General features: G+C 32.2%; 1 protein-coding gene, 1 non-coding gene and 1 pseudogene across 4 annotated transcripts; 2 read left to right on the forward strand and 1 right to left on the reverse strand.

Annotated features, from left to right (window-relative positions):
* Positions 1-3,250, reverse strand: LOC126832874 (craniofacial development protein 2-like; annotated as a pseudogene).
* A 4,176-nt stretch (positions 3,251-7,426) lies between these two features.
* Positions 7,427-7,545, forward strand: LOC126832972 (5S ribosomal RNA). The gene has a single exon (XR_007684822.1). It is a non-coding gene; the product is annotated as a 5S ribosomal RNA (ribosomal RNA).
* Positions 7,546-10,168: 2,623 nt separating this feature from the next.
* LOC126832764 (mitogen-activated protein kinase kinase kinase 13) lies at positions 10,169-26,513 on the forward strand. Of its 3 annotated transcripts, none has more exons than XM_050563687.1 (13): positions 10,169-11,022; positions 22,120-22,319; positions 22,631-22,814; positions 23,173-23,364; positions 23,435-23,593; positions 23,684-23,951; positions 24,025-24,251; positions 24,403-24,553; positions 24,617-24,763; positions 24,978-25,124; positions 25,187-25,365; positions 25,426-25,534; positions 25,607-26,513. In XM_050563687.1, exons 1-13 carry the CDS (start codon positions 10,916-10,918, stop codon positions 25,709-25,711), a joined length of 2,175 nt encoding a protein of 724 aa, XP_050419644.1. In that variant the 5' UTR covers positions 10,169-10,915; the 3' UTR covers positions 25,712-26,513. The 3 variants fall into 3 exon arrangements, with proteins under 3 accessions (XP_050419644.1, XP_050419643.1, XP_050419645.1); XM_050563686.1 differs by lacking the exon at positions 10,169-11,022 and adding an exon at positions 17,369-17,653; XM_050563688.1 differs by lacking the exon at positions 10,169-11,022 and adding an exon at positions 21,308-22,035 and having other exon boundaries at positions 25,607-26,512.
* Positions 26,514-27,456: the final 943 nt, after the last annotated feature.

Raw genomic sequence — 27,456 nt, forward strand, 5'->3', positions numbered from 1 at the left:
TTTTTAAATAAATTTGAATTTATTTTAGAGTAACTAGTAACGGGTTTTGAACCTAAAACAAACATCTTCTTCTTCTTCGGTAAACTCGGCCACTAGGACCATCCCGACATACATCCTTGCCTCCAATTTTCCCTATCCGATGCCTGTATCTTCCAATCTACCCCTCCTCCTAACGCTTTTACATCATTTCTTACTACGTCCTCCCATCTCAGACGTGGTCTTCCCAGCGGTCTTTTCCCAGTAGGGTTTTCTTCTAGTACTATGCGTATGAGTGGGTTTTGGCTACGCCAAGCATGCCCAGCCCACAGCAATCTTTTGTACTTTATTGTTTCGAGTATACTGGGTTTATGGAAGAGCGTTTCTAATTCCTCGTTTTTTCTTATTCTCCACTCACCACTTAGCATGTCCTTTACTGGTCCAAAAATCTTTCTCAGTATTTTTCTTTCCAGAACTAAGAGTTTTCTTTCATCACTTTTCTTTAATGGCCATGTCTCAGCTCCATAGGTAATTACAGATCGTATTAATGTGATGTATAATTGTACTTTTAAATCCCTTGAAAGTGATCTTGATCCCAGTAATTTCGCAAGACCATAGAGGCATTTATTTCCTGACTGAATTCTTGCCCCTATTTCTATTTCAATTTCATTTCTCTCTGAAAGTATAGACCCTAGGTACTTGAATTGCTTAGTTCTTTTGAAATTTCGGTTGTTAATGTTAAGAGTTGGATATAGTCTTATGGTGTCTCGTCTTCCTACTACCATATATTCCGTTTTGTCCTCATTAATATGAAGTCCAACTTTCAGTGCTGCTTTCTCCAGCCGATTTAATAAAGATTTTAGTCCGTCTTGTGATTCCTCCATGATCACCAGATCATCTGCATAAGCCAGTAGTCCTATGGACGATTTCTGAAATTTGACTCCCTCTTGCGGTGTAATATTCATCTCCCTTATTACTTTCTCTACTACTATATTAAATAAGATTGGTGACATAGCGTCTCCCTGTCTTAAACCTGATTTAACTGGTATTGGGTCTGTAGTTATGTTTCCAACCTTAACTTTGACAAATGTTTCTAAAATGCTTATCTCAACCAGTTTTATAAGCTTGTCCTGAAAGTGGAATTCCCTCAGGATATTGATTAGGCTTTCTCTGTGTATACTATCATATGCCTTCTTAAAATCTATGAAAAGGACATGTATTTCTCTATCGAACTCCCAGGTTTTTTGATATATTTGTCTTAAAATAAATATCTGGTCTGTGGTCGACCTTCCTGGCCTGAAACCACATTGGTAATTGCCAATAACTTGTTCCGACTTTTCTTTTATCCTTGATAATAGGCAATTGGAGAAAATTTTATAAGCCACATTTAAGAGGGCTATCCCACGATAGTTGTTGCAATCTTGTTTACTTCCTTTTTTGTGTATTGGACAAATCACCGCTGTCTTCCACTCGTCAGGTATTTTTTCTGTTGTCCAAACCTTATGAATTACCTTCCATAACCATAATACCATTTCTTCTCCCCTTTCTTTAGAAGCTCTGACTGAATGTTATCTTCCCCGGGAGATTTATTGTTTTTAAGTATATTTATCTGTGACTTTATTTCCTCCAGGGTAGGTTCTTCACATCCCTGTTCTTCTCGGATTTCCTGATTAAAATAGAAGATTTCATTCGGTTCTTCACAGTTCAATAGCTTTTCAAAGTACTCACCCCATTTCTTTGCCAGCTCTTCACTTGTAGTTATCAGGGAGCCATCATCATCCCTTAGAAATCTTTCTTTCTTTTTGTATCCACCTCTGAGGTCATTCACTCGCTTATACATATCCCTAGTTCTGTGAGCTTTATAGTCGAGTTCTGCCGTTTCTAATATATTTTGAACGTATTTTCTCTTTTCACATCTCAGTATCTTGCTGGCTTCCTTTTGGCGAGTTCTAAACCTTCTCAACGTTACTTCGTCGTTGGTGTCCATTAACCATTCTTGTCTTGCCCGTTTTCTTCTTTGCACTGCTTCTTCACATATCCTATTGAACCACGGTTTTACCTTTGACACTTTTTTTCCTAACACCTTCGTTGCTGCTTCACTTATACTTTCTTTAACATGTTCCCATATTTTATCTACATTTACTTCCATATCTAGTTGTTTACTTTTCAAAATATTCTGAAAGCATTCTGTATACTCCTTACATATTTGTTTGTCCGCTAACTTAGCTATATCCGTTCGTCCTCTATTGTTAAATTACCTTTCTTATACTTCTTAATTTTCACTTTCATCCATATACCAACCAGTAAGTGGTCCGAGTCCATATCGGCTCCCCGTAAGGTTCTTATATTCAGAACGCTATTTTTGAATCTATTATTTATTAGGACGTGGTCAATTTGGTTTTTATGTCTCCCATTCGGTGAGATCCATGTATATTTATGTATGTCTTTTCGTGGGAACATAGTACTTTTAACCACCAGACCCTTTCCTAAAGCAAAGTCGATTAGTTTTACACCATTATCATTTGTGTTGACATGTAGGCTATGTTTTCCAATAGTCGATTTGTAGCATTCTTCACGTCCTATTTTTGCATTGAAATCACCCAGTACTAATCTTATATCCCCTTTCGAAAAGTTAAACGTATCTTCTAGTGTTGCATAAAACAGCTCTTTTTCATCCTCATCCTTATCCTCTGTTGGTGCGTGCGCGTTAATTAGCACCATGTCGAAATTGTCTGTTTTAAGGGTTAACGTTGCAATTCTAGGATTTATATCTCTAAACTCCTTTACTGAATGTATAATTGATTCGTGCACAGCAAATCCGGTTCCCAGTCTATGACCCTTTTCGCACTCTCCGTTGAAGATGGTTGTTTGAGACATTTTGGTTGTCCCGGCGTCTTCCCATCTAATTTCTTGAAGTGCTACACACTTCGTTTCGTATCTTTCTAATTCCTTAACCAAGTCCATAGCCGCACCTGGTTTGTGCAAGGTTCGCACATTCCATGTACCACATAACAGTTCCGTTTTCCAGTTTCCAATCGTTTTACCACATACTCTAGTCCGAGGCTTGTTGTATGAATCCTGAACAAAAATCTTTTTACAAGACAGGGTCGTTGGCCCTGTGCCCAACCCCCAACCTGGAGGACCAGAATACCACAACCAGTTAAGGTCAGGGTATGGTTACTGCAATATACCAATGGTATACTGGGCGATGGGGACACCACTTTCCCTACGCCAATGACTGGGGTCCGCGGGTTCGTCACACCCGTTGCCAATTAGGCACCCCATGCGGGGAAAACAAACATATATTTCTTAAATATTATAGTAATTCTTAAAAATATTTCCAAAATGTTTCAAATCATAATATTATAGCAGAAAATCAAATAATATATTTTATTTTATAATTATTTAAAAAACTATAATCTAGAATTATTCGTACCTCCTTGAACTACCTCAACGCCAGTTTCCAATTTTTCTAAACGTTTGTAATAAACAGACTCCTTGAGACTCATTAACGAGTTGATCACGCCGAAATCGATGCCTTCAGTAATTTTCTGGATGAATTGGACATATATATTAACAACTTTCACTATGTTTTCCGAATTAGTTCCACATTTCAAATTGGAGTTCTTTAAATCTTTATCCTCAAAATTATGGACGCTTTGGATATCTTTCCAGACCTCAATAAACCACTCTTTTGAATAAATTATTGTTGGGTCGGCAAATGGTGTGAAATTTATATTATTAGAAGCCATGTTTTCTAAAGCTTTCAGTATATCGTTACAGTAAACACCGATTAGATCACTGTTCGCTAAGTTCCAGATATTAATCTTCAAAATATCTATTACAATTTTGATGCTTGGGTCGTCGGTCTGACCAATATGAGATGCTAATTCGTTCAGATTATCAATCATTGTATCATTGTAATTATCATCTACCGTTAATTCGTTAATATGCTTCAAATACAAAATAGTAATTCTCATGGCAATCGCTTTGAGTACGGTTCTGAAATTCCGCTGTAACGTTATGAAGTGATCTATATACTCATACAATAGGACGTTAAGAGAGTTGGTTTGCTTAAAACCATTGTCTAAACATTTTGATATTAAATTATAATCATTGGATGCACTAACCAAAAACGTCATTAGTTTACTCATACTTTTTGATTTAACCTGTAGGCGTAGTTGTAATTTGTTGAGTTCGAAGCGCTCAATCCCTGAATCAGAAAATCTGTTATTCGTTTGGTGTTCTAAAAACCTCCTCTTGTTCTGCTTCAATGCCAATGCAATGGCGGTCCGGCTACTCGCAATAATGTTCTTAATCTCATCAATGTACTTGACGTATTCGGATTCACCTGTTTCCGGATCATGCGCCTTACACTTTATGGACTCGGTAAACTCTTTGAGCAAAATCTTGACGGCCTCGTGAGCGGACCGCATAGACCTTTTACCGTTAATTTTATCTTCGTCCCGGTTGTTCTGGACGAACAGTTCTGTTTTTAAATTGTACTGAAAAAAAATCCACACGACTTCTGTGAAACTTTTCGCACTTGTTTTCTTCTTTTCTTCATTGTACGCATAATTCAACATGGATTGAGCTTCTTTCGTAAACGTTATATCGCGAATTTCTTGCTGCGTGAGTCGACTTAGCTTTTCCGGCTCTGACACATAAGTCTCGAATAGATAGATATGCGCCAGTGCACTAGTTAAAAAACCGCATTGTATTTTCGTTTGCTCAACTAAATCGTCGTCGTCAGCACCCCGAATACAACTTGCCATCGATAGAATAAGAAATAACTTGAAAAGTAGCATTTTGATAATTGAAGATGACAAAAGCTTTCGATATGCAAGACAATATAGGAATGATTATATTTTTTCTTAAACTTAGTAATGTGTGGTTTTTCTGGCGAAAATTAATTTGTATGTTTTTGTAGTTGTGTTTATTTAATGTGCATATGAAAACCATTATGAACAGATGGTTCATAAATCACAGGTTATAGTTTTATATTTTTTTTACACTTTTTAGAGTAAAAATATAGCATGACCTAACAATAAAACATCAAAAATTCAATTATTCTGTTCAGTTATTTCATCAATTTCCAATTATTTTACCACTGCTCTGGCCATTTTTCAAACAGATACGTATCAACGAAGTGTTGTGAAGTCAGTTTCGAAGTAAATGTTTAATATGTGTGTAATTTTAACTTCGATGAGATAGCTGAAAATGTATAAATTACAAATGACGCGATTTTTTTTTGCGTCAACTACTTTATCCTCAAAAACTGGAAAAACCCAAAACAAATTTGAACGTTTTTTAAACGTTGAAAGTTTTTTTGACTTGCTATAACCTTGCTATAACGACCTTGGTATTATTTTTCAATCTTCTCTTTTCAGATCATGTTATTAATGTATGACGTGCAAAAGCGCTAAGTACTTTAGGATGTGTTATTAGATCTACTAGAGTTCAGGAGCGAGTCGTTTAATAATGCGTTTTTGTACTTGTTCTTGTTGATCTATATGTCAGCAGTCGCAGAATGGCTGGAAATCAAAATCTGGGATGCAATCGCATTATGTACCCCAAATTTGTTTTCCCTAGTTTTCAAAATGATAATAGCTACAAAATTGCTAATATTTTTCTAGAAATGTAGGGTCGTGTTGTTTTATAATTTTAATTTGTACCGTGAAAATTTAAAAAACAACATGTTAAACAATATGTTTATTTGTTAAAAATACAATTATTTTTATATTTTATGTAGTTTCTTAACTTTTATCCAAAAACGTTTTAAAAAATATGTGTTATTTTAACGTCATTATACATTATTATTTTATGCCATTTTACGAACTTAGCCTCCGATCTACTGGTCAAACTGCGTACTACGGTTAACGTTTTGCTTTCTATATAGATGGTATACCCTACTCGTATCATAATAATATTATACAGTATGTTTACATGACTTGTGTACACAATCACTACACAAAACAAAGAGTCAGAACGGTGATTAATGATAAACATCTCCCCCTAATTATTTTGTTAGCAATACGAATAATAAATTGAAGAAATATTTAAAGATCCTCTTCGCTAGCATTTATAAGGCGCATAGTATAGGCAATTTTTTACTAAAACTAAGTTTAAAGCTAAAATTTGTAAACATAAAAATCAACACAGAAAATAAGGATCTCTATGGATATTTTATTTTTATTTACTACTTGCATAACGCATACTGGTCATATTTTAGTATAAAAACATGTTTCTAATTCGAACAGTACGTTGCTAAAAATACACCGGCTTAAGTTTTGAAAAAAACATTTGGATTCTTCATAATATATACAAGTTATCAATCGTGGCGCAATTTTAAAAATATTTTTAGTTAATTAACAACTTCAATATAAAAAATTGCAATTTTTAAAGCTATTGAATGATTAGGTAGGTAGTACAATATCTTCGAAAACTAAAAATGTACTTAGATCGATACATCAAGCATGTATTGAAAAATGTATAATTGTTTTCAAAACTATTACCGGGTCACGTGATTTTATAGTACGTCTATAATTGAGTTGTTTTTGACTAAAAATACACAGGTGTAGAGACTTTTTAGCAATTCGTGCATTATTTTTCGTGTATTATTATTGTTTTATAGGTGAAAATCAAAATTTTAAACTATGGTTTATTCATTATTCAACTTCAACATTTTTATCGACTATACTTAATATGTTTATCAAGAAACAAGCGTTATGTATACCAGTATACCTACAATCATAAAATGGGGCACTGAATTATTGACCTTATTGAATATTGTTTAATGGCCCAATACCTAACATGTTTATAATTTATAACGGTCTTTCTATATAAAAATAGTGTATTACCCAAATTGGTCAATAAAAATATAAAATTGCAAGACGAGACATTAATAAGTTAAGTGCATTTTAACTTTTTGACAACTTGGTACACTTTCTTGTGTAAAACATTAAGATAAAAATAATCTATTTTTTTTTACCCAATTATTTTTATTTTTTTTTTTTACAACCGGATATTGTAATCAGTAGGTATTAGCTATTGGCTAAAAAATCACCATTTTCCATCGATTAGTCGACCCGTTTCATCAAAATGGAATTACATAATTATGCCAGTTGCAACTTGTTTGGACGTCAATTAAAATGTTAATAGACATTAATTAGTAAATCCTATTAGTAAACACCTAATCATTTTGTGTCCACTCCGGCAAGGGTACCTATTTAGTTTTAAATTTGTTAACTCTCCCGATCCTGTAAAATAGAGTACCTAAGTCAGGTATTTTTTTTTTTTAACTATATACTAAAACAATACACAGAATAGTTTTATGTCTGTCCGTTGTAATCTTTTAAAACTAAATTTGATTAAATAATAATAAAACAACTAAATATAAACTTAAATTATAGCTTCACATTTAAATACAAACAACAAACACGAGATATCCGCCAACGACCATACCACGTTGAATACACCAGTTCTCGTCCGATCACTGAAGTTAAGCAACGTCGGGCGTAGTTAGTACTTGGATGGGTGACCGCTTGGGAACACTACGTGCCGTTGGCAACTTTTTTTGTTATTATTGACGACCAATTTTTCACGTTTCCATTTTTTTTACATTTAATTGTTTTTGACTGGATATTATTATAAATATAGTAAGTACCTTTGCTTATTTGTTTATTGTTTATTGAAAAGTTGTTCAAATACATATAACAGGAATTAATTATAATTTTTTTTTATAGTTAAACGATAAACCTTTGGAGATACCTTTGAGGTATTGAGGCAAGTGTACTTTGTAAAAAATACTCAGTCAAAGAATCTTAGACTGAAAGTGAAGGCATTAAAGGCTCCACTAATTGAACTATAAATGCAATAGATAAATATGAAATGTCAGTAAATTAAAAATTTATAAACGAACGTCGGAAATCTCAAAACGGAATGCCATAAGCCAAAATAACCAAATAAGTAATAATAAACAATAATATAAATAAATAATAAATTAACAGAAAAACGAAGTGGCCATCTTCTCGGTGTTTATACCAGTGTGGCCATTTTCGGAAAACTAAAAGTTTAATGTAACTTTTCATCCGAGATCAAGCGATTATTGATCTAATGACTAGAATTAAATAGATTTTTTAAATAACCTTATAATATTGATATGAACTAAATAATTAATATTAATAGTAGTAATAACTAATAAACAATATAAATGTATGTTATAAACACAAAATATAATATTATATTCGTTTTAGATAAAACAGATAAATAAATGATACTAATGATTGTTACGTAACTGGTTTGGAATGTCAAGTCCCTGTAAAAATAAAATATAAAATAATAATAATCTTAAAAGCATTTTTCATTTTTAATGAATATAATTTAATATTTTAGAAAGAACATCAGGATCAAGTTGACAGTTTTTCAACCAAATTTCACATCTATGGTATAAAGAAAAAGCTATTTTTTTTTTTAAAACAGTTGACTTTTATTTAGTTATAATAAAAAGTATATACCAAACAGGATCTTTAGGAAAAGAAAAAGAGCTCACTGATTCTTTTTTTCTCCACACGATTTCTCTAAACTTTTTATTAAATGCTTTATGCTCGTGAATCAACATAACAACATGATTAGTCATTGTCAAACTTGAAAGTTAAAAATAATTTAAACAAATATTATGAAACCTAACTTAACCTAAACCGTAGAATTAATGCTTTAAACTGATAAAACTATATACCTGTATAGTTTTTTTAGTTTAAAGGTATATTATACAATCGGCAAGATGACCGTCATACGAGAAAGTCATCCTTTTGCTTTTATATATTCTGTGTTTTAATTATCAAGTGCTAGGCGTTTAAACAGAGGCCAATTATAGATGTCATATACGTCGGTAGACGCAAAATGTAGTATCTTATACTTTTAAGAACTAAAATTATTGTACATTTGTACCACCAATTTAATTTTAATAACTTTTGGCAGTTTGCACACTCATAGCCCTTATATTCTAATAGATAGAAGAATGCACTTTTGATAAGTATATTTTTTTCATGTAGTTAAAAAAAGTTCGTTAAAAATGTGTAATCCAATGTATTTATTATATAAATAATGGCAGACGTTGGTATAGTTTTGAATCTTTTAATATGTATACACAATATGTAGACGACTATTAGATATCTATACAGTATACTATATTATATAAAACTCGATTTTCAAAAAAAATGTCTTCATCACTCCTGTAAACTACGCCATATTGCTACAGCATATTCTAAAAGATCCGTGACAACCAAGTATTTAAAAGTTAGATCTATAGAACAATTTTTACTGTCCAAATTAATTACTTAATTTGCTAACGAAAAAATAATATAATAAATAAAATCAAAATCTGAATAACTCCCGAGTGTCCGGAATTCTATCCCGTCCCATCCAGGGTATTAAGATGAACCCAGTTGAATATAATAATATTCAACTCAATTTTTACCTACAATTGCATGTAAACACGTCGTACGTTAAACGTTTAACGTTTATTTGTCAAATTATTTATTTATACTACAAGTTTAATACTCTTGTTAAACGATTTAATACTTATTTATTTACTTATTAATATTTAATTTAAATATTGTTTCATATTATATTAATCAATAATTAATAACAATACTTTAATTATTTATAATTTAATTTATACAGGTTTGTATCCGCACTGTCACATGTATTCGTATTTCAATGTCCTCTGAACACTGAACACAATACACTGTATACATGATAAAATATAATTAATGTTTAAAGGCGATTTAATACTTAGTGTAAAAGCATATTGAAGGCCTTGTAGACGGCAGGGAAACCATAAAACTAGGGGCGCCGACAATATTGTTTGTGGTGCGATTATTACAAGGGGCGGCCGAGGCGGCGTTTTTAATTTCGGTCCGCGCGAGACCGCTGCTTACCACATGCACCTGGTCTGCAATGGCGGCACCGTCGGCCAACGTATTCGCGCAATACTACTGCATTACAATGTTCGGTTTTGACCCCCAAAAACTTTCTTCTTTCCACCCCCGCCACGGTCGCGTGACGTCACCGCGCGAGAGAGGGGTAGCGGAACGGCGCCACACGATCGACCGGCCAGACCGACCCCTCCGATAGTCACCCCTCGGTGTGACGGCGACAGTGGTGTTGTGCGAGTTGTGTACGAAAGGCCGTGCGCTAGCCGCGCTTAAAGACCAAAAAGTCGACGGCGTACATAATATTAATAAGTATTAAAAAATACGAACCGCGTTAGTTTTTGTATAGTATACCTACTGTTGGGTAGGTAGAGTCGTAATAGTGCCGCGACACAGGTGAAGAGGGGGCAGGTACACATAAACATACACACGTACACGCGGCAACGCTAAGGTGAGCAAACCCGTCTAGCGAGAAAAGGACCTCCGAGGTAGAGACGCGGGCCGAGGGGTATTGTTCTGCATGCTTACAACAGTGACCGCGTTTGAGAGATTAGTCATCAAGACATCAAGGTCTTTGTGCCGGTCCACTCGAATACCGGTTTTCGGGCGAGGTGTACTGCCGGACGCGGCAGTCGGTGTGTATGTATAATTCGCATCATGTACTCTTCTGCTGTACCCGAGTCCATACATTGTTCGTCGCGTACACCTGTCGTCGTCGCCACCACCACCGCCACCAGAACGCACTGAAGAAGATGCACCGTCGAGGGTAACCATCAGACGTTGTTTGCCATTCTCGGCTGTGGCATCTCGTCCCGTGCAGGTGCCCGACGCGTCCCGTTTGTGTAATTTTCAACGCGCCGGTAACGCTGAAAATTTAACGTTATGCCGTAACACCGTCACTAAAAACGTGTTCCATAGCCGCGAGTGTTAGTGATTTTACGCTTATTACAATAGTGACAGAACGAATCGTAGTGTCCGAATTCCGAATAGACCGGCCAACGATCATGGATACGGTAAGAGCTGGAAGTGCTCCGAATCTGACGGCTTATCTGGAAATGGACAAGATAATCGGCACGCCGCCGATTAGGACGGACAAAAAGCTCACTCAAAGGTAAACCGACCGCGAAGTATCGTTACACGATTTCCTGTGCACACCTCCCCTTCCATTCGAATCCGTTTCTAACCAAGCACTAACGTCTGAGAGAATTGTTGAAAATTCAAATTCTGTCGGATCATATTGATACACCCTATGTGTATGTATGTAGTGTATAGGGTATACTATGTACTATGTACTATATACTATGTATAGGGTATACTATAATATGCAAATACTTCTACACATAATGCTGAGTAAAAGCATATGCATATATAGTATGTACATATATTCATATGCATACTAAAAGCATACCTATACAAACTTTTGAAATTCCATGCGCGTTTTAGGTGGGTAAAGAAAATAGAAAGTTAAAGATTAATTACTTGCATGCACGAATAAGATAAATATCCTAATTTTTACAACACATGCTGTTCGAGTGTACCTACATTTCGCGTGCATGGCCATTTTTGCATACGCACAATTAACGCATGGATGGTATTGCCCTCCCCTCCCCTCCCCTAGCAACTGTAAAGCAGGATGCACGCGTACCTACCGGCAGTTAACCGTAAACAAATAAAAATATGCCTGAACGTAAATGACTTCTATTTTAGTAAAATAATTTGTTTGTATACACCTATTACATACTTAACTACTAATTTGAATTTCGGATGCGCCTACGCGTTTGTTGTAAAACTATGGCAACGTGGATAACATTTTGTAATAATGATAATATAATTAAAAATCCACCCCCCCCCTTTTTTGTTACTTATTACGCATGGGCACGTTTTTAATTTGTACATGAGTACTTATGATATGGTTGTATTACTACGGTATAGAAGGGAGGCGTGGGACTCGGTTAAACATATTGCTTATTTCCTAATAAACAAAATAATTAAAAAAAACCTACTTTACAGATTTCACAACAAAAATTTAAAAACCTCTCTCTCTATCTTTGGTTCCATAAATTATATACGTATTTTAAAACAAATTTGTTTAAAAATATTTAAGTAAATAGTAATAATAATATCTAATAATTAGACATTGAGGCTAAAAACCAAAAATAATGTACTGTATAATATGATGGTATGTTTTAATCGGATTTCGCAAAATCGCATTTATCATATATTAAAAACTCCTTTCACCACAAAATAAAAAGACAATTTATAAAGGTTCGTAGGTATAATACGCGTATTTCGATAACAATGTTAAAACCACCGGTGCTTACCTGAGACTGCGAATTAGGTATGGCGGTAAAATATTATGTAGGTAAACATTTTTCGGCAAAAGAACACGGTATTACCTCCAGACGATGAGTCATAAGACCATTATAGTCTGCGGAACTAATGCCTAAGAAGTGCGCATGCGGTACGACGATCAGAGAATATCAATCCTGTATTAAACCATGGCGGCGATCGGCATACATAAATTGTACATAAACTGTACAAAATACAAATGAAAAAATGAATTTAATAATAGAAGAATAAAAATGCATCGAAACAAAAAAAAATAGTATTGGATTTATCATTCACACGAATCAATGAAGTTTTGAGTAACCCAGCATAAATTAACGCACTATTAATATTATAACTCGACATAGATAAAAATAATAATCATGAACTGGCCTTGAGTGAGAAAATTAAAAAAAACATATTTATTCTGCCCGGTAGTGAGGATTTTATTTCAAGGGAGCCAAAATTTGATTTGCCAAAATCAAAAAAAAGTGACATACTGCACTGTTATTTATGATTTATATTTTCTAAAATATAAATCCATTTTGTGGAGGGCTGTAGCCCCCTTAGCCCCTCCCCTAAAAACGTCACTTTACGTACGCAGTACATGAACATCTATACATCTATATATTCTATCAATATAACTAAGGAAAATTAAGTCATGTACTGAATATATTGCAAGTACTCATTCTTGACAGGCTTATACTTTTATGTCAACAAATTAATTACATACAGTACTATTATGGAAATTAGAAAAACGGGAAACAAATTGGTGGTTCTGTCAAAAAAAAACTATCATTACGAAATAGTTATATCTATATCATACTTGAAATTGTAATTTATAAAGTAATTAAAAAAAAAGGAAATTTTAAAATTCGTCTGTTAAGTAGATATTTTATCACGACAAATTTACAAGTTTACCCTATTACCGAGTTATAAAATAATCGTTTTTTGGGATTAATTGGCAACACTTTTAGGGCATGAATGAAACCGACTAACGTCGACCAATAATTTCCACACACAGCTGTATTCAGAGCTTAATTATTTAATGTTTCCCAACGTAAACTTATTATTGCTATTTTTGTTTGTAAAAATATATTGTATTAGCATGCCTTAAAATAGTACCTATTCTAATTTCTAAATACTAAATTGTAATTAAAATCGGGAGAAAAAACGCTTCAACTATACGCATACTGAAAAAAAGTGTTACCGAACACAAAAATGCGTTCACCTTCATTTCTAAAAAACTGTTTATCATTCAAAACAAATACATTAGTATGTTTACTAATAAACTTGATGTACTTATACTTTCCACATACGAACACAGTACGTCAGGGTTTTTGGAATAGTAAAATAGCGATTTCGAATATTTATGTTTCCGAGTACTCAAATATTATACCTTCGTGTGCCTACGTTGTTGTTTGACTCTGAGCCGATTTTGAAGTCTAAAAAACAATAATTCAACTAAACACCGGAGTATAGTTTTGCGTCGTGGTATTTCAGAACGATTGTAAAAACTAAGACATTTTGTTTACAAGCAAATTTAATAATGGCTTTTTAGTTTCAAGCATAACACACAAAGACTTTTAAAATGTTCAGATATGTACGGTACCTGGCTTAAATAAATAACTCATTAAAAAAAAACAAACCTGATTTTCAGCTTCGCCTCCACTACGTGACCGCTACGTGACTCAATCAATGTAAACATAATAATATGTACCCAAATAGATATTTTGATTTATTATAATTTTATTTCCGGTCGTGTGATTCCTGTATTTACCCTTAAGTTATTACAATACGACGTAGGTTCTATTACTTTATAATTATATAATATGTCAAGGTATGCTTTCTTATAGTATTTTTTTTAAATATATTATTGTACGAAAGGCTTATGCGCCATTGGTCACGTAGATACCAACTTACGTATACAACATGCACTCATGTACATTAATATAGTACAACCCTCGCGGTTATTACTGTGTAGTGTGTACAAACTAGTGCAATAGCCAATAAGTACACTTGTAAGCACGCGGTTTCGTTGTGTACTTGTCCCTTGATCCAAAACATTGTAGCTGATTACTGATGAGTCTGATAATTGTCAAATCTTTATGGGCATTTTTCATTTCACGAATCATTGTAGATTATTAAAAATAAACGTATTCTGTTTGTTGTGGTATTAGTTCTGTCGTCCACTTTTAGGCTTCCAACGGTATTATTTCATTTATAAACATTAGGATTATGCTGGTCTGCTTAGAAGATTTTTTGAGTTCATTTTTTAAAACTTACACTCCTAACATCGTTCCCGTTCCATATCTTGCATAAAAAAAATCAACTTTATAACCTTGACGGTGCTTCTTAGCTCCTGAGATCCTTAAGCCACTGGTACTGAAAAACATATGTTTATTTAATCATTTAGCTTTCAAAAATATAATTTCAATAAATAATTGCATTTTCAAGTAAAAATCTAAAAAAGGTTTTTGATATGTTTTCTATTTAAGATATGGTACCACAACAAAAACGTTATTAAACCGTTAAATGTTTAAATGTTTAAAACCTTTTAAAAATTCTAAAGATGAAAAATCTTTCATAAATTGGTCCGTACCATAAATTATGGATATATAAAGTTTCAACTAAAATTTTGTAGTCAAATAAGATAATATATTTACACGGTACCTACTACCTACAGTCAAAACAATACTACGGATTTTCAAGAAAAATAAATCTTTAAGGCTCATACTTAAAAGATCGACAAAATGCCATTGCCTTAATAAAAGTTTTAAAAATATTATTATTATTATTATTATGTAAATTATGATAAATCACGATTAAAACTGTTTATGTAATCGTATTATCAGCGATAAATTAAATTTGTCTCAAGGCTCATTAAATTTTATCTTTTTCTATAAATATATACATATATATATATATATATATAACTAGTATACCTACACTATATTACATAATAATGAGGAACTATGTTTTGTATACTAATTTTTTGTATAATTGTATAAATAATACAGCACACCATTTGATTTGCAATAAATCTTTTTACTATAGCCTTCCCATATATAGGCGTTTATTCGATTTATATTGTTACCTCGGTTTTTGTCACCGAGAAAAATTGAGCCACGATTAATAATTACAACAGGTAAAACGCGTTTAATCAAATTCAATCCGTCCCGATAATAGTGTTTACTATTGGCGTATTTTTTAAAATATATATTGTAATGCTAATATTGGCATAAATGTTTAATAACATGTACAGCCTCCGGTACGCAGTATATTTATCGACAACATTTAATAGTTGTTGAGGAATAATATTATTTAAAAAAAAAAAAACAATTTTATCGTCTGTTAACCCCGTTATTGCTTTCTAATGGGTATGGCGCGACATACAAAACCGGAAAAACAATAAAGGTGTAGTGTTTAATCGTGGAACGGTTTTGATTTGAAGGTCAACTATTAACCGAACAGGGAAATTGAAGACCGGATTATTTTCATTGTTAAGTAGTTTTGCATCATGCGTTTAACGTTCGTTGCAGTAGTATTGTGTACCGTTTAAACTTTTAAAAATCGCAAGTCCTTTTTTTGTTGTTGAATTTTTTCGTTTTCAAACCTCTTTTAAAATAAAAAACTTACGCGATCGACCAAATCTAAAATGAACTTCCGACGGTACTCGTGTCGCTAAAAAAGGTAAAATATCGTTATTTTTAAAATTTTGTTTTACCGAAGTATTAGATTATAAACGAATCGTTATTCAGAACATTTTTATAACTTTGTGTCTACCTCGAGGCTCGATTCGGGATACTATTAAAAATATATTAATTGGAGTATTAGACGGTCGACGACTGCCGTCTGCAATACATTTGCTATGATTTTGGAACTTTCTTTCCGCTTATATTTTAATACTGTTCTACAGATGAAGTTGTCGGGCGAAGATTTCATTCAAGTCTTGATAATGTAACCAACTAACTTAAAAATTAAAAGACTGCATACATACGTTTTGCGTAGGTCTGATGACATTATGATCTGGCTTCATTATTATGTATCTATTATTATTGTTTGGGTGTAAAATCATGTCTCGGGAGATGTATATTTCTGAGAAACTGAGTAGCTTAAGCGTAAAATTACATCCATACAAAATGAATGATCAAAACTTTATCTAGATTCTGAAATAGGAAATATCCAATTTTGAAATACCAGATTAGACATCAAACCACTTAACACTATAAAATAACTTAATATCGTCCGGTAGGTCAATATTGGACTATTTGACATGGAGACACACATTAACCTTTAGAAACCAACGATTAATATTTTCAAGTTACTCAGTTATGCATTCCCGTAAATCCAAAATTGTTATTTGGGAACTAAATATGTGACGATTGTATCGCCAGACGACATGTGTTTAATAATGTTGTTTGCAAAACAACTTAGAATAATATTAAAATATCTTATTTTATTAGCCGCGATTCCGCACAACCGTTATACTATGGTCATAGGACGAAAAACAATTTCGGTCCAAACGGACTTGGAGCTTTGTACGAGTATAATATATTATTTGTTTGTAACGCGTTATTCGACTTGTGTATGTACACAAATAATAGCGCATACTCTATAATAACGCTATTACACTCAATACCTATATGGTCCTTATTGGTGAAAACACGAGTTTTGTTTTCGTACACTCTCTACACCGGGTACACACGAAATATACTCCACACGTCGGTTTAATAATATTAATTTAAATGCAGCCAGCCGTACCCAAACATACAATAATATGCGGTATTTTACACAATAAATTTCACACACCGGCGTACTGGCTGTATTAATTGCACGAGCGCGTCTGTCTCGAGCACGTGTGCCATTGTCGTCATTTATTTGCTTTTGTACATTTTTCGTCCACACATACATACACAGGTCCCGACATTGGTGTACACACAAACACGCTTATTTACATGTTTATATTATAACACACATACACGTTGAAATGGCATGACGTCGAATTTAAACGTTATTTTTCGTTTTACATTTTACAATAGTAATTGGTCGCACTCGCAGGCAAACGGCGCGCAAACGTATCGAGACCGTCGCTGTCGCTGGTACAACCCGCTCGGCCGCGTCGCGTTTCGCCAGTAGTCAAGTGCGCGGTTTTAAGTGTTTAGTTTTTCTACAGTTTATTATAACATGACGTATACATGTCACTCGAGTGTCGAGGATTAGTTATAACGCATAAATTAACGATAACGGCGAATAACAGCGGTCACGTCTGGAACGCCGGACACGATGCTCATCAGGAAACTGTTCTCGCGGAGCAAACGGGCAAAGTCTTCGGATGCAACGGCCATCAGTTGCAGCGACACGACCACAGTCAGCGGTTCGTCGAAAGGCCGCGACGAGCTGTACTTCACCAAAAGGCGAGTTACGCGCAAGCGTTAGTGCTAGTGCGGCCGTCGCTCACACATACGTGGAACGTAATTATTATTAATAATGATATAGAAATTACACGCGCCCTGGGGGGGGGGGAGGAGAGTGACTTGTGTGTAACTCTACTTTACGCTAGTCGATTTGTCGAAAAAAAGGCGTCTAGTGTATCTCCCGCTCTTGGCCGTAACCGACATCATTTCGTGATAGATCCTTTGAACAAGACATTTCGAGACCTAAGACAATTTTAAAAAATAGAAGCTCCTCCCGTCTGCACTTGCCTATTTAGTGTTTAGCTTTAGTGTCTGATGAGACTCTTACATTATTAAGAAAAAAAACTCGATATTTTTAATGTATTAGGCTTATCGTAGCGTAAATAATAATAAAATATATATTATACCATAATATTATTATAAATTATAATGATATTTAACCCATGATATTATTATTGGCTATCCAGGAAATGACATCTATATAATCTATAATAACAGCGTATGGCGGTCTGCATTAAGTCTTGTAGTATACTACAGTCAATAACGTATACATACTTCTTATATGATTTTGATTCAAAGATAAAGCGTTATTTCAAAATCCATAAGTCCCAATGGTTGTTATCATTAGTGGTGGTGAGCCTTGATACAGTATACAAAATCTTGATACATTCATAAATCATAATGTGCCTATAAATTTACTTCTTGATGAATATTAGTGTCGTTGTAAAATGTATTTGCCCATCTCTGGTTAAAATAAAAAATATTTTTTGAAATGCCTTAAAGTACCTACTTAAAGAAATCAATGTCATAATTCTTACAAAATATCAACCTATTACAGTCTACAACCAATCTAACGAATGAAATTGATAACTCAGTGCTCAATGCATCAATATCGAGCAATTATCAGCTGATTTATGCTACATGGTTATTGTACAGTTGATAGCTTGGCGCTTAAAAACCAAAAATACCTGTTACTAACTTACAATACTGCATAGTACATACATTTGAAGTTACACCAAATGTATTCGTACCAGAATTAAATAATCTCTATTTGCATAACACAATGAATGGATATAATCGTATTCATTTATGTTTGTTTTTGTACTTCATAATTTAGCATTTTAATGAACACTCGTTTGAACTTTAAGCGACCGGCGTAGAAAAATCCACAACGATAACTACTAACTATGTAGGTACAATTTAAAAAATATTCAAATGAAGTAACATTCGATATGTAACAGTTTTAGGCGTGAGCATCCTAAAAACTATCAGCCTAATTGGTATGCTTTTCGAGGAAATTTATTTTTATTGATATTATCTGAATAATCACAGAACTCAACATAATTTAGGCTATCTGCGCTTATATACCTAATATACCTATCATGTTGTTTAATATGTAGTAATTTGTGTTTTGATAAATTCAAATATCGTGATTTCAATAAGGTAAACGCACGACTGATTCAAGTGGCATAATAACTTCCGTGCTCGCAATTTTTGTATATTTTTTTATATTAGAATACAATACGAAATTCCTAATCAAATGTACCTATCAGCTTTCAATTAATGATGCATCGTGTACAATTTTTCTCAGAATTTATGCATGTATAAAATAATTAAACATAATTTATGTTAAAAATACTATAGGTTTATTTGTTTTGAATTATTGTTATGTAATAACTAATAACCTGTAACAACTTTAACCAATACTTGGTAATAATTGTTTGTACTTTGAATTGAGAATTCGATTTATAAACATTAGATAATTTTTATTACTATTGAATAACAAATTCAATCATGAACAATTATCAATATTATGACATTTAAAAATACTTAATAGTTATGTTCCGAAGCTCCTAATCTTAATGTGATGTATCATTATGCAATGTCTTAATAGCTCCAAATTGTTTAGACTTAGCCTTGTACTTGTACGTATATAGACTATGACATAACGTGTACTGATGTTTTTAAAATTAGAACATACGTGGCATGTCATATCCTTTACAGAAACCTAACCTAAAGGCAGTATTGCTTTGCTCTTACAGGACACAGACTACAATTAGCTCTAAGAGGTGACATTCAAAATTAATAATAATTAAATTCTCAGTCGAGATTCTAAGACAACCGTACGCTGTATTTATAATTTATTCTAATTACATTTTTAAATTTGTTTAGATTTGTTGTAGGTTCATTTTTACATAAATATTATTTTAGACTTTAGTTCATAAAACTAGTTTAAATTGTATAACTAATTGATTTTCAATTCACACGTCATGACCGTTTTTATTTACATTTTAATTTCCTATAAAATTTAATTTTTATATAACCGACAATTATGATAGGGTCTGAAATAAGTTTTTTTTGTAGTATTGATGAAGACTCCCAGATAGTAACAATTCCAATGTTTACAATTAAAACTATACTGCTAAGTGTAAGCACATCATTTTCGCTAGATTTTATTTATTTATATTTTAGTATTTATTGTAGTGTATTTATACAGTGTTATCGATATTTGCGTCATATTTTTTTCTGCAGTCTATTAGTGATCATTTTTGTATACTTATACAAAATATACAATACATTATAAAACGTGTTCTTTAAACTGTGTTTACAAGCATTACCCTATCGGTACCCCAACAAAATACCCTTTATTATCGAATATTTTCACCTAAACTCCGTATTAATAAATACTATTTACTGTTGTTTATAATAAGTGTTATGGTAGAAAGCTGAAAGACAGGATAGTCTCTATAATTCTATTACAGTTCTGTAGAGGTAGCGCAATATATTTGTGTCCCAATATTGCACGCATAATACATTTTCAATTTCTGAGATTATAGCTGTGGCCCAACTGGATCAACAGTAAATTTTAGCGGGAAACTTGTCCCAGTCTAGAACCACCCCTGTTTAATTGAAAACAAATAGTTCGGTTGCATGAGAGGGTGTCACAATGTCATCTTCAAACGTATATAAAGTTACTGAGTGATGAGTAGGTATAGTATATATGGGGAGTTATAATTTTAAATGTTTGATTTTTAAAAAAGCTTCATGACTATTTGAAATTTTGCCTAGTACCTACACCTACAAACCTACAACAATGTGTATTTTTCTAAGACTTTAACATTAGGTAGAAACAAGAGTCCATAACTAACTTTTGTATCCTAACTATAATAGACAACACGATGTTTATTTTTTTTTTTTAATTCATTGCTAACCTATTAATTTAACTAGTTACAGTACCTAGTTAGTATGTAATATCGGCCCTCGCCCCTAAGATACCGCTTTTTTTTTTATAAAACCGTTCTTGTTTGAGATCATCAATGCGGCATGCGGTATTTCGTGCCTCCAAACAGAGTGTAAAATCTGTACAATAATTATTGCAATGCACAATGCATATTCTATAGGTAGGCGTTCTGTTGCCTATTGGTATTGTATTATTGTCGAGTCGAGTGTAGTAGGTATGGTGAAGTTTTCTCGCGGGCATTCCGGAGCTCAAGGTCGCGTCTAGACGGATTGGGTTCATAGAAAACCAGCTATTATTATTATTCCACCGCGACTGAGTGGGGTCCTCCTCGAACCGGAACCGCGCAACTTACAGTAGGTAAAATAATAATATATAATTGACGGTATAAATTGTATACACAGTATTTCATCACTATCAATGTTTTTCTCGAGATAATAATATTGTGCCTACATTACGCCGTAGCCCGTATATTATAATATTTAATAACGGTGTCCAAAAATATTGTACCACCGCGTTCGGCGGTAGTTTTCTGTCTTTTCACACACGGTACGACGTTGGTGCGCTCACTAATAGTATTATAATAATAATTATTGTGCATAAACGCTATTATTTCGACCACGATTAACGAATAACGATATTATTGTTGTTGTTTTTTTTTATTCTTCGTTTTATCATAATAGTATAATATAATATAGGTACATTATTATTAGGTGTACGTTCAGTGTTTTCTCGTGGAAACGCCAACGACGAATTTGACGTTTCTTTTTGGTTATGTAACGCACGCGTCAGTCATCTTCCTGTTCTATTTGTTACACGTTGATTTTTTTTAACATTTACTTATAATCGAATTAACTTGTTTGTCATATTATTATTTTTACAATTTCCGTACACAATTAGTACATCATCAATGTGCAAACTACTACAACGGTATTATAATAATATTAGTACCTGGCCACCCGCATGTTTTTCTGACCGACATTTGTCCGTTCCTGTAACTTGTAACGCGTAAAGGAATTAAAAAAAAAAAAAAACTTTTAAAAACATTTAACACGACTGTAAAATTTGAAACAAGCATGAGGCACTGTTTGACCGATATGTTTGTCTGCAGGACCAAGTTGAGTTTGAAGCCAAGAGAAAAAAAGTACAAATTATAATGAGTTTAAAAATATTTTGTGTTCAACATCTTGTTGATTAGACTAATTATTAGTATTGTTTATGTTTCCAGTATGTTATGTATCCAAGAAGAACTCGGCCACCTTAGCGTAAAGGATAAAGAGCAAGTCAAAGAAAATACTCTGGGAAATGGCAAATTAGAAGCTGGCGTGTTACAACCGAGCGGTTGGATTGACGGCCTATTGGGATGCTTAAAGCCAATGTGGGCAATCATTGGAAAAGGCAACAGCCATGATCTTAAATCGTATCAAGGTAAACATTTTTTATCGCTTTTGTTTAAAAAAAAAAATTCATATCTTGGTGTATGTATATGAATACTAGTTGTGAGTGCTCTTTGCATTGTTTTTAACATTATAATACAAATAGTGAGAACATTTAAGTATTAAACATATATCCAACTACCACCTTTACAATTGATGACAAATTATCATTTTTAATTGTTCTAAGAAATATAATTTTTATAACTGGATAATAAAATTTCTCAATAAGATATTATAGCTATGTTAATTTATTAGTAATAAACACATTTGTGAAATCTACTAAAACTATATAACATTTTTTAGATCTTTGGGATATTCCATTTGAATCAATTAGTGACCTACAGTGGTTAGGTTCAGGAGCACAAGGAGCAGTGTTTAGTGGTAAATTGAAGAATGAAATTGTAGCGGTAAAAAAAGTCCGCGAACAAAAAGAAACAGACATTCGACACCTTAGGAAGCTCAATCATCCAAACATAGTTCAATTTAGGTAAGACTAAAAATATTTTTAATATTACAATTTTTATAATACAATCTATATGTATTATTTAATTATATGTAGGTATAATGCTCCATTAATTAGAATAATGCGTGACGCAAACACCATGTAAATTACTTTCATACTTAGGTCCTCCACATTTCTTTATTATTGTTTGTGTGGCAAATAATTTAAATGAAATTTATATATTTTGTTGTATTTGTATTATCTTGTTTTGTTTTAGTAGTAGGTTAAATATTTTTTTCATTGTTCAAAACTTTCAATTATTGTTAGTTTTACTATGTAAATATTATCAAAAGCCGATTACCATTAATTATCAATAAATATTATTTACCTGTTTATGTTATAGGGGTGTATGTACTCAAGCTCCATGTTATTGTATAGTTATGGAGTATTGCCCTTATGGGCCTCTTTATAATCTGCTTAGAGATGGTGAAGAAATTCCACCAGTACGTTTAGTGTCATGGGCCAAACAAATTGCTTCGGGTATGCACTATTTACATGTGAACAAAATCATTCATAGAGATCTTAAAAGCCCAAAGTAAATAATTTTTATATCTCCTGTTATAATACACATTAGAAAAATTATAATAATATTTATTGTTTTCTAGTGTCTTAATTGGACGACAAGAAATTGTGAAAATCAGTGATTTTGGTACCAGTCGAGAATGGAATGAAATAAGCACTAAAATGAGTTTTGCTGGTACAGTCGCATGGATGGCTCCAGAAATCATAAGAAATGAACCTTGCTCTGAAAAAGTAGACATTTGGTTAGTGTTTTTTCAAATCTTAAAATGTGATCTTATAAAACTGTATATATTTCAGTATTTGAAGAATAAATTAATTGTTTAACGTTTTAGGTCGTATGGTGTAGTGTTGTGGGAACTTATGACCTGTGAAACACCGTACAAAGATGTAGATTCATCAGCCATAATTTGGGGTGTTGGTAGTAATTCATTACATCTACCTATTCCTTCATCATGTCCAGATGGCTTCCGTTTATTAATCAAACAATGTTGGGCAGCTAAACCACGTAATAGACCATCTTTCAAGCACATAATGATGCATTTAGATATAGCTAGTTCTCAAGTACTGGCTAGCACACCCGATGAATATTTCAAAACACAGGTAAATGTCATTAACTTGAATCATTTTTGCTTCTATTGATCATATTTATAAAAATAAAAAACAAATTGTTCAGGCTCAATGGAAAGAAGAAATCCGAATTCATATGTTGCAAATGCAAACCAATGGGAGCCATATACCGAAATTTGAAGAAGATCTAATTAAAAAAAGAAAAAATGAATTAAAACATGCGCAAGATATTAGGGAGCATTATGAAAGGAAATTGGAAAGGGCCAACAATCTCTATATGGAGCTTAGTGCAGTATTATTGCAATTGGAACAACGAGAACGAGATTTGATTAGGTATGTTTTGAAAAGAAATATTAAGTTATAGAACTTGTATTAAAGTTTCTATATCTTTATTTTAAGTACATTATATATGCTTTATCTTGTACATATAACCATGATGTAGCATTTGATGTTAGTATATAATATTATTATCTTTACTGTTTAGAAGAGAAAAACAAATGTCTAAAGTCTACAAAAAAAGGTTGATAAGACCACTGTTAAAAGCTCAAGATAGATTGAACAAACAAGACAAGTCTAGTTTATCTACAACTACATCACCTTCATCTCCAGAAAGAGTTTTTCAAGAATATGATAATGTAATTATAATTTTTTTAACTTATTTATACATTAACATCTAATAAATTTCTTATGATGAATAGAAATTGCCACCAAAAGCAACACTTTATGCACAAGTATGTGGTAGTTCAAATCAACCAGAATCGATTGCTGTTGCTCCAAAACAAACTCAACGAAAAACTCGTCCTAGAAAAGCTCAGGTCATATGCTCAATTGTCAAAAACAATAAGGTTTGTTAACAAAATTCATATCCATAGATATAATATATAATAAATAAAATAATTTTCCTTAAACGCTCATTATAACTATATACTTAGTCTCACTGGAGAACAGTACTGCGCAGAAATTAAAACACGTTACATCTGTTTTTGTACCTTTTTTCTTATTTAATTTACTTGTTCTAACAACTATTTTATTATTTAATCATACCTATTTTACTTGTAGTGTGATAACACAAAGGAATTCAATTGGAATACCTCTCGACAAATAAGTAGCAATAAGGTTAATAGTGAAACACAAACTGAAACTATTGATTCGGGTCTCCACCAAGACATACTCAATGGTAATATGTCTGACTCCGCTCATTCACAAGTTAGTATAAAATCATTTTTTTAAGCTCCTAGTAAGACGAATATAATGTATAATTTCTAAAGGGCGAAGATAGTTCCTGCAGTAGTGGCGTGAGATTAAGTGACGATGAGCATTTAGATAGGCTGGGCAGACAAGTAAACGAAATACTGAACAATAACCGGCCATCAAATTTGAGTGATCTATCAGACTACTACCAAGAGACCGAATCAAATTCAAATAATTTTAATTTAAGAAGAAAAAGGTAAGTCATAAACTCTATTACTCCTAACATCATTTTTAATTATTCATCATTGTTTTACAGTGCTGGTAGACGTCCCATTGGTCCTGGTTTACGAGTACGTCGCTACAGGACAGCACAATATTGTCAAGAGCTTAATGGAAATTCGCTTGTATCTAACCAAATATCAGAAGTGAGTAGTTGTAGGTGGGAAAAAGGAATTTATTGAATTTACTAACAATATTATTGTTTTGTCTCTTAACAGAAATATAACACCCGAAAGGCAGACAGTTCAACATCAGATTCAGATATGAAAGATATTGATTTAGATTCTAGTTTTAGTAATGTGTCTAATCAATTCCCTGTTTAATACTATGTATACAATTTATCTGTAGTACAACAGTTGCGACTTCTAAACTAATTATTTTATAATCATCCAATAGTATCAACATAAATTTAAAATAAAATAAAAATAATAATTAAAACTATCCGCCATAGAAGTTTTAATTAATTAATATTATATTGATTATTTACAGACATTATGGCTTTTTTTTATTACAAAAAATGTTAACAATTTAATCTTATTTACTTAAATCAATATTTTTTTGTTTTGTCTTAAAATTATTTGAACTTATAATTTTTTGAACTTTTTTATAATAGTATTTCTAATGAAATAAAAATTGTCAGGTATATGCGATGCATTTTTGATACTTAGAAGTTAAATGTTACAAAACATAATCGAAAATAACAGCATTTAAAAGGCCTGTATAATTTACATTAAAAATTACTTATAAAAAACTATTCCATCCACTGCTGACACAAATATTCCCTACTCAAATTTGCATATTATATTTAAATATATTTCACCCAAATGATGTCAAGGAAATTAGAAATTTAATTCAACCAACAGCTCATTGTGCGTATTAAGAGCAATTCAATGTTTCGACGTAGTCATATTTTAAACTGTACTGAACATAGTGGTAGTAGCTTAACAATTTACATGAGCAATAATTATTGATCTCTTATGCTATTAAATTGTGATGTAAATTAATCTGTAATCATACATGTTGTGTATTGTAGACTGACCTTATATTAAGGTAAATTATTTAGAAAAATACTATATTATAATATAAACAATTATTTGGGCTTTGTCTCTTTATTTTGTACGCTGTAAAGAATACAAAAGTATTTTTAAAAATATATTGTTCAATAAAGAAAAACTTGCATTTCTATAACCTTTGTAATATTTTAAACCTGCAGAGCTATTTAAATGTTTTATTCAATATATAAAAATCTCGTCGTTACATTACTCCTAAATTCTGCATTATTCCAATTTCATGATTCTATAATTAATCTTGTGTTTACGCCAAGCCTCAAGGTAAGTTTGGAAAATAAACATAACTATGTATTTTAAAAATAAAAACTAAATGTTTAATATTGTTAGTTCTTTTAATATTAGTACTTATGTATTGACAAGAAGTCTCATTGTGGAAAACCTAATCAAACTACAAAAACTAATGTAATGTCGTTTGACACTATATTAAAATGTATGAATAACTAACGTAGTATGAATATTTCAACAGAGAAATCTGTAATAAAAACAATTACAGTTGTTCATAAGTTCATAAATATTTTAAACGTTAAATTACTTTGTTTGCATTAATTAAACAGTAAAATATCATTTTTGAACTTTGTGATATTTGAACATAATTAATTATATGAAAATGATCAGTGTATCTACAATAGTTTTTAAGTTCACAGTTAAAATATTTGAATTGAATAATGTAAGCAGAATTTTGAAATTTCCATCAAATTATCAAAATATTAATAACAGGCACAGTTTATATAATTAGTTAAGAGGACGTCACACACCCTTTATTTTCTTCAAAAAACCCGCCTTGCGCGGTTTAATTTTACAAAAGCTGTAATCAAAACTAAGAAACCAAATTTTCACATAACATAGACAACAAAATTGTCTGTATTCTACCATCGTCCATTTTTAATATTTCAATCAGTTAATGAATAATTAATTAATTAAGAAAGAACTTTTTTAAAAATGATATAGCGTTGATTGTATTAGGTGTATTGAAAAAATACCGATGATGGAACACAGAT

This window comes from Adelges cooleyi, unplaced genomic scaffold (assembly GCF_023614345.1).
Source record: "Adelges cooleyi isolate 19-005CV unplaced genomic scaffold, UGA_ACOO_1.1 ACOO_flye_CR_arks_rails_tigmint_CR_PRNA_167, whole genome shotgun sequence".
In the NCBI taxonomy this organism is placed as follows: Eukaryota; Metazoa; Arthropoda; class Insecta; order Hemiptera; family Adelgidae; genus Adelges; species Adelges cooleyi.

Coding starts and splice junctions, on each gene's coding strand:
- LOC126832764 (XM_050563686.1), top strand. CDS start 17,523: ATGCTCATCAGGAAACTGTTCTCGCGGAGCAAACGGGCAAAGTCTTCG. Junction 23,952..24,024: donor ATGAATATTTCAAAACACAG/GTAAATGTCATT, acceptor CAAATTGTTCAG/GCTCAATGGAAAGAAGAAAT. Junction 24,252..24,402: donor CGAGAACGAGATTTGATTAG/GTATGTTTTGAA, acceptor TTTACTGTTTAG/AAGAGAAAAACAAATGTCTA.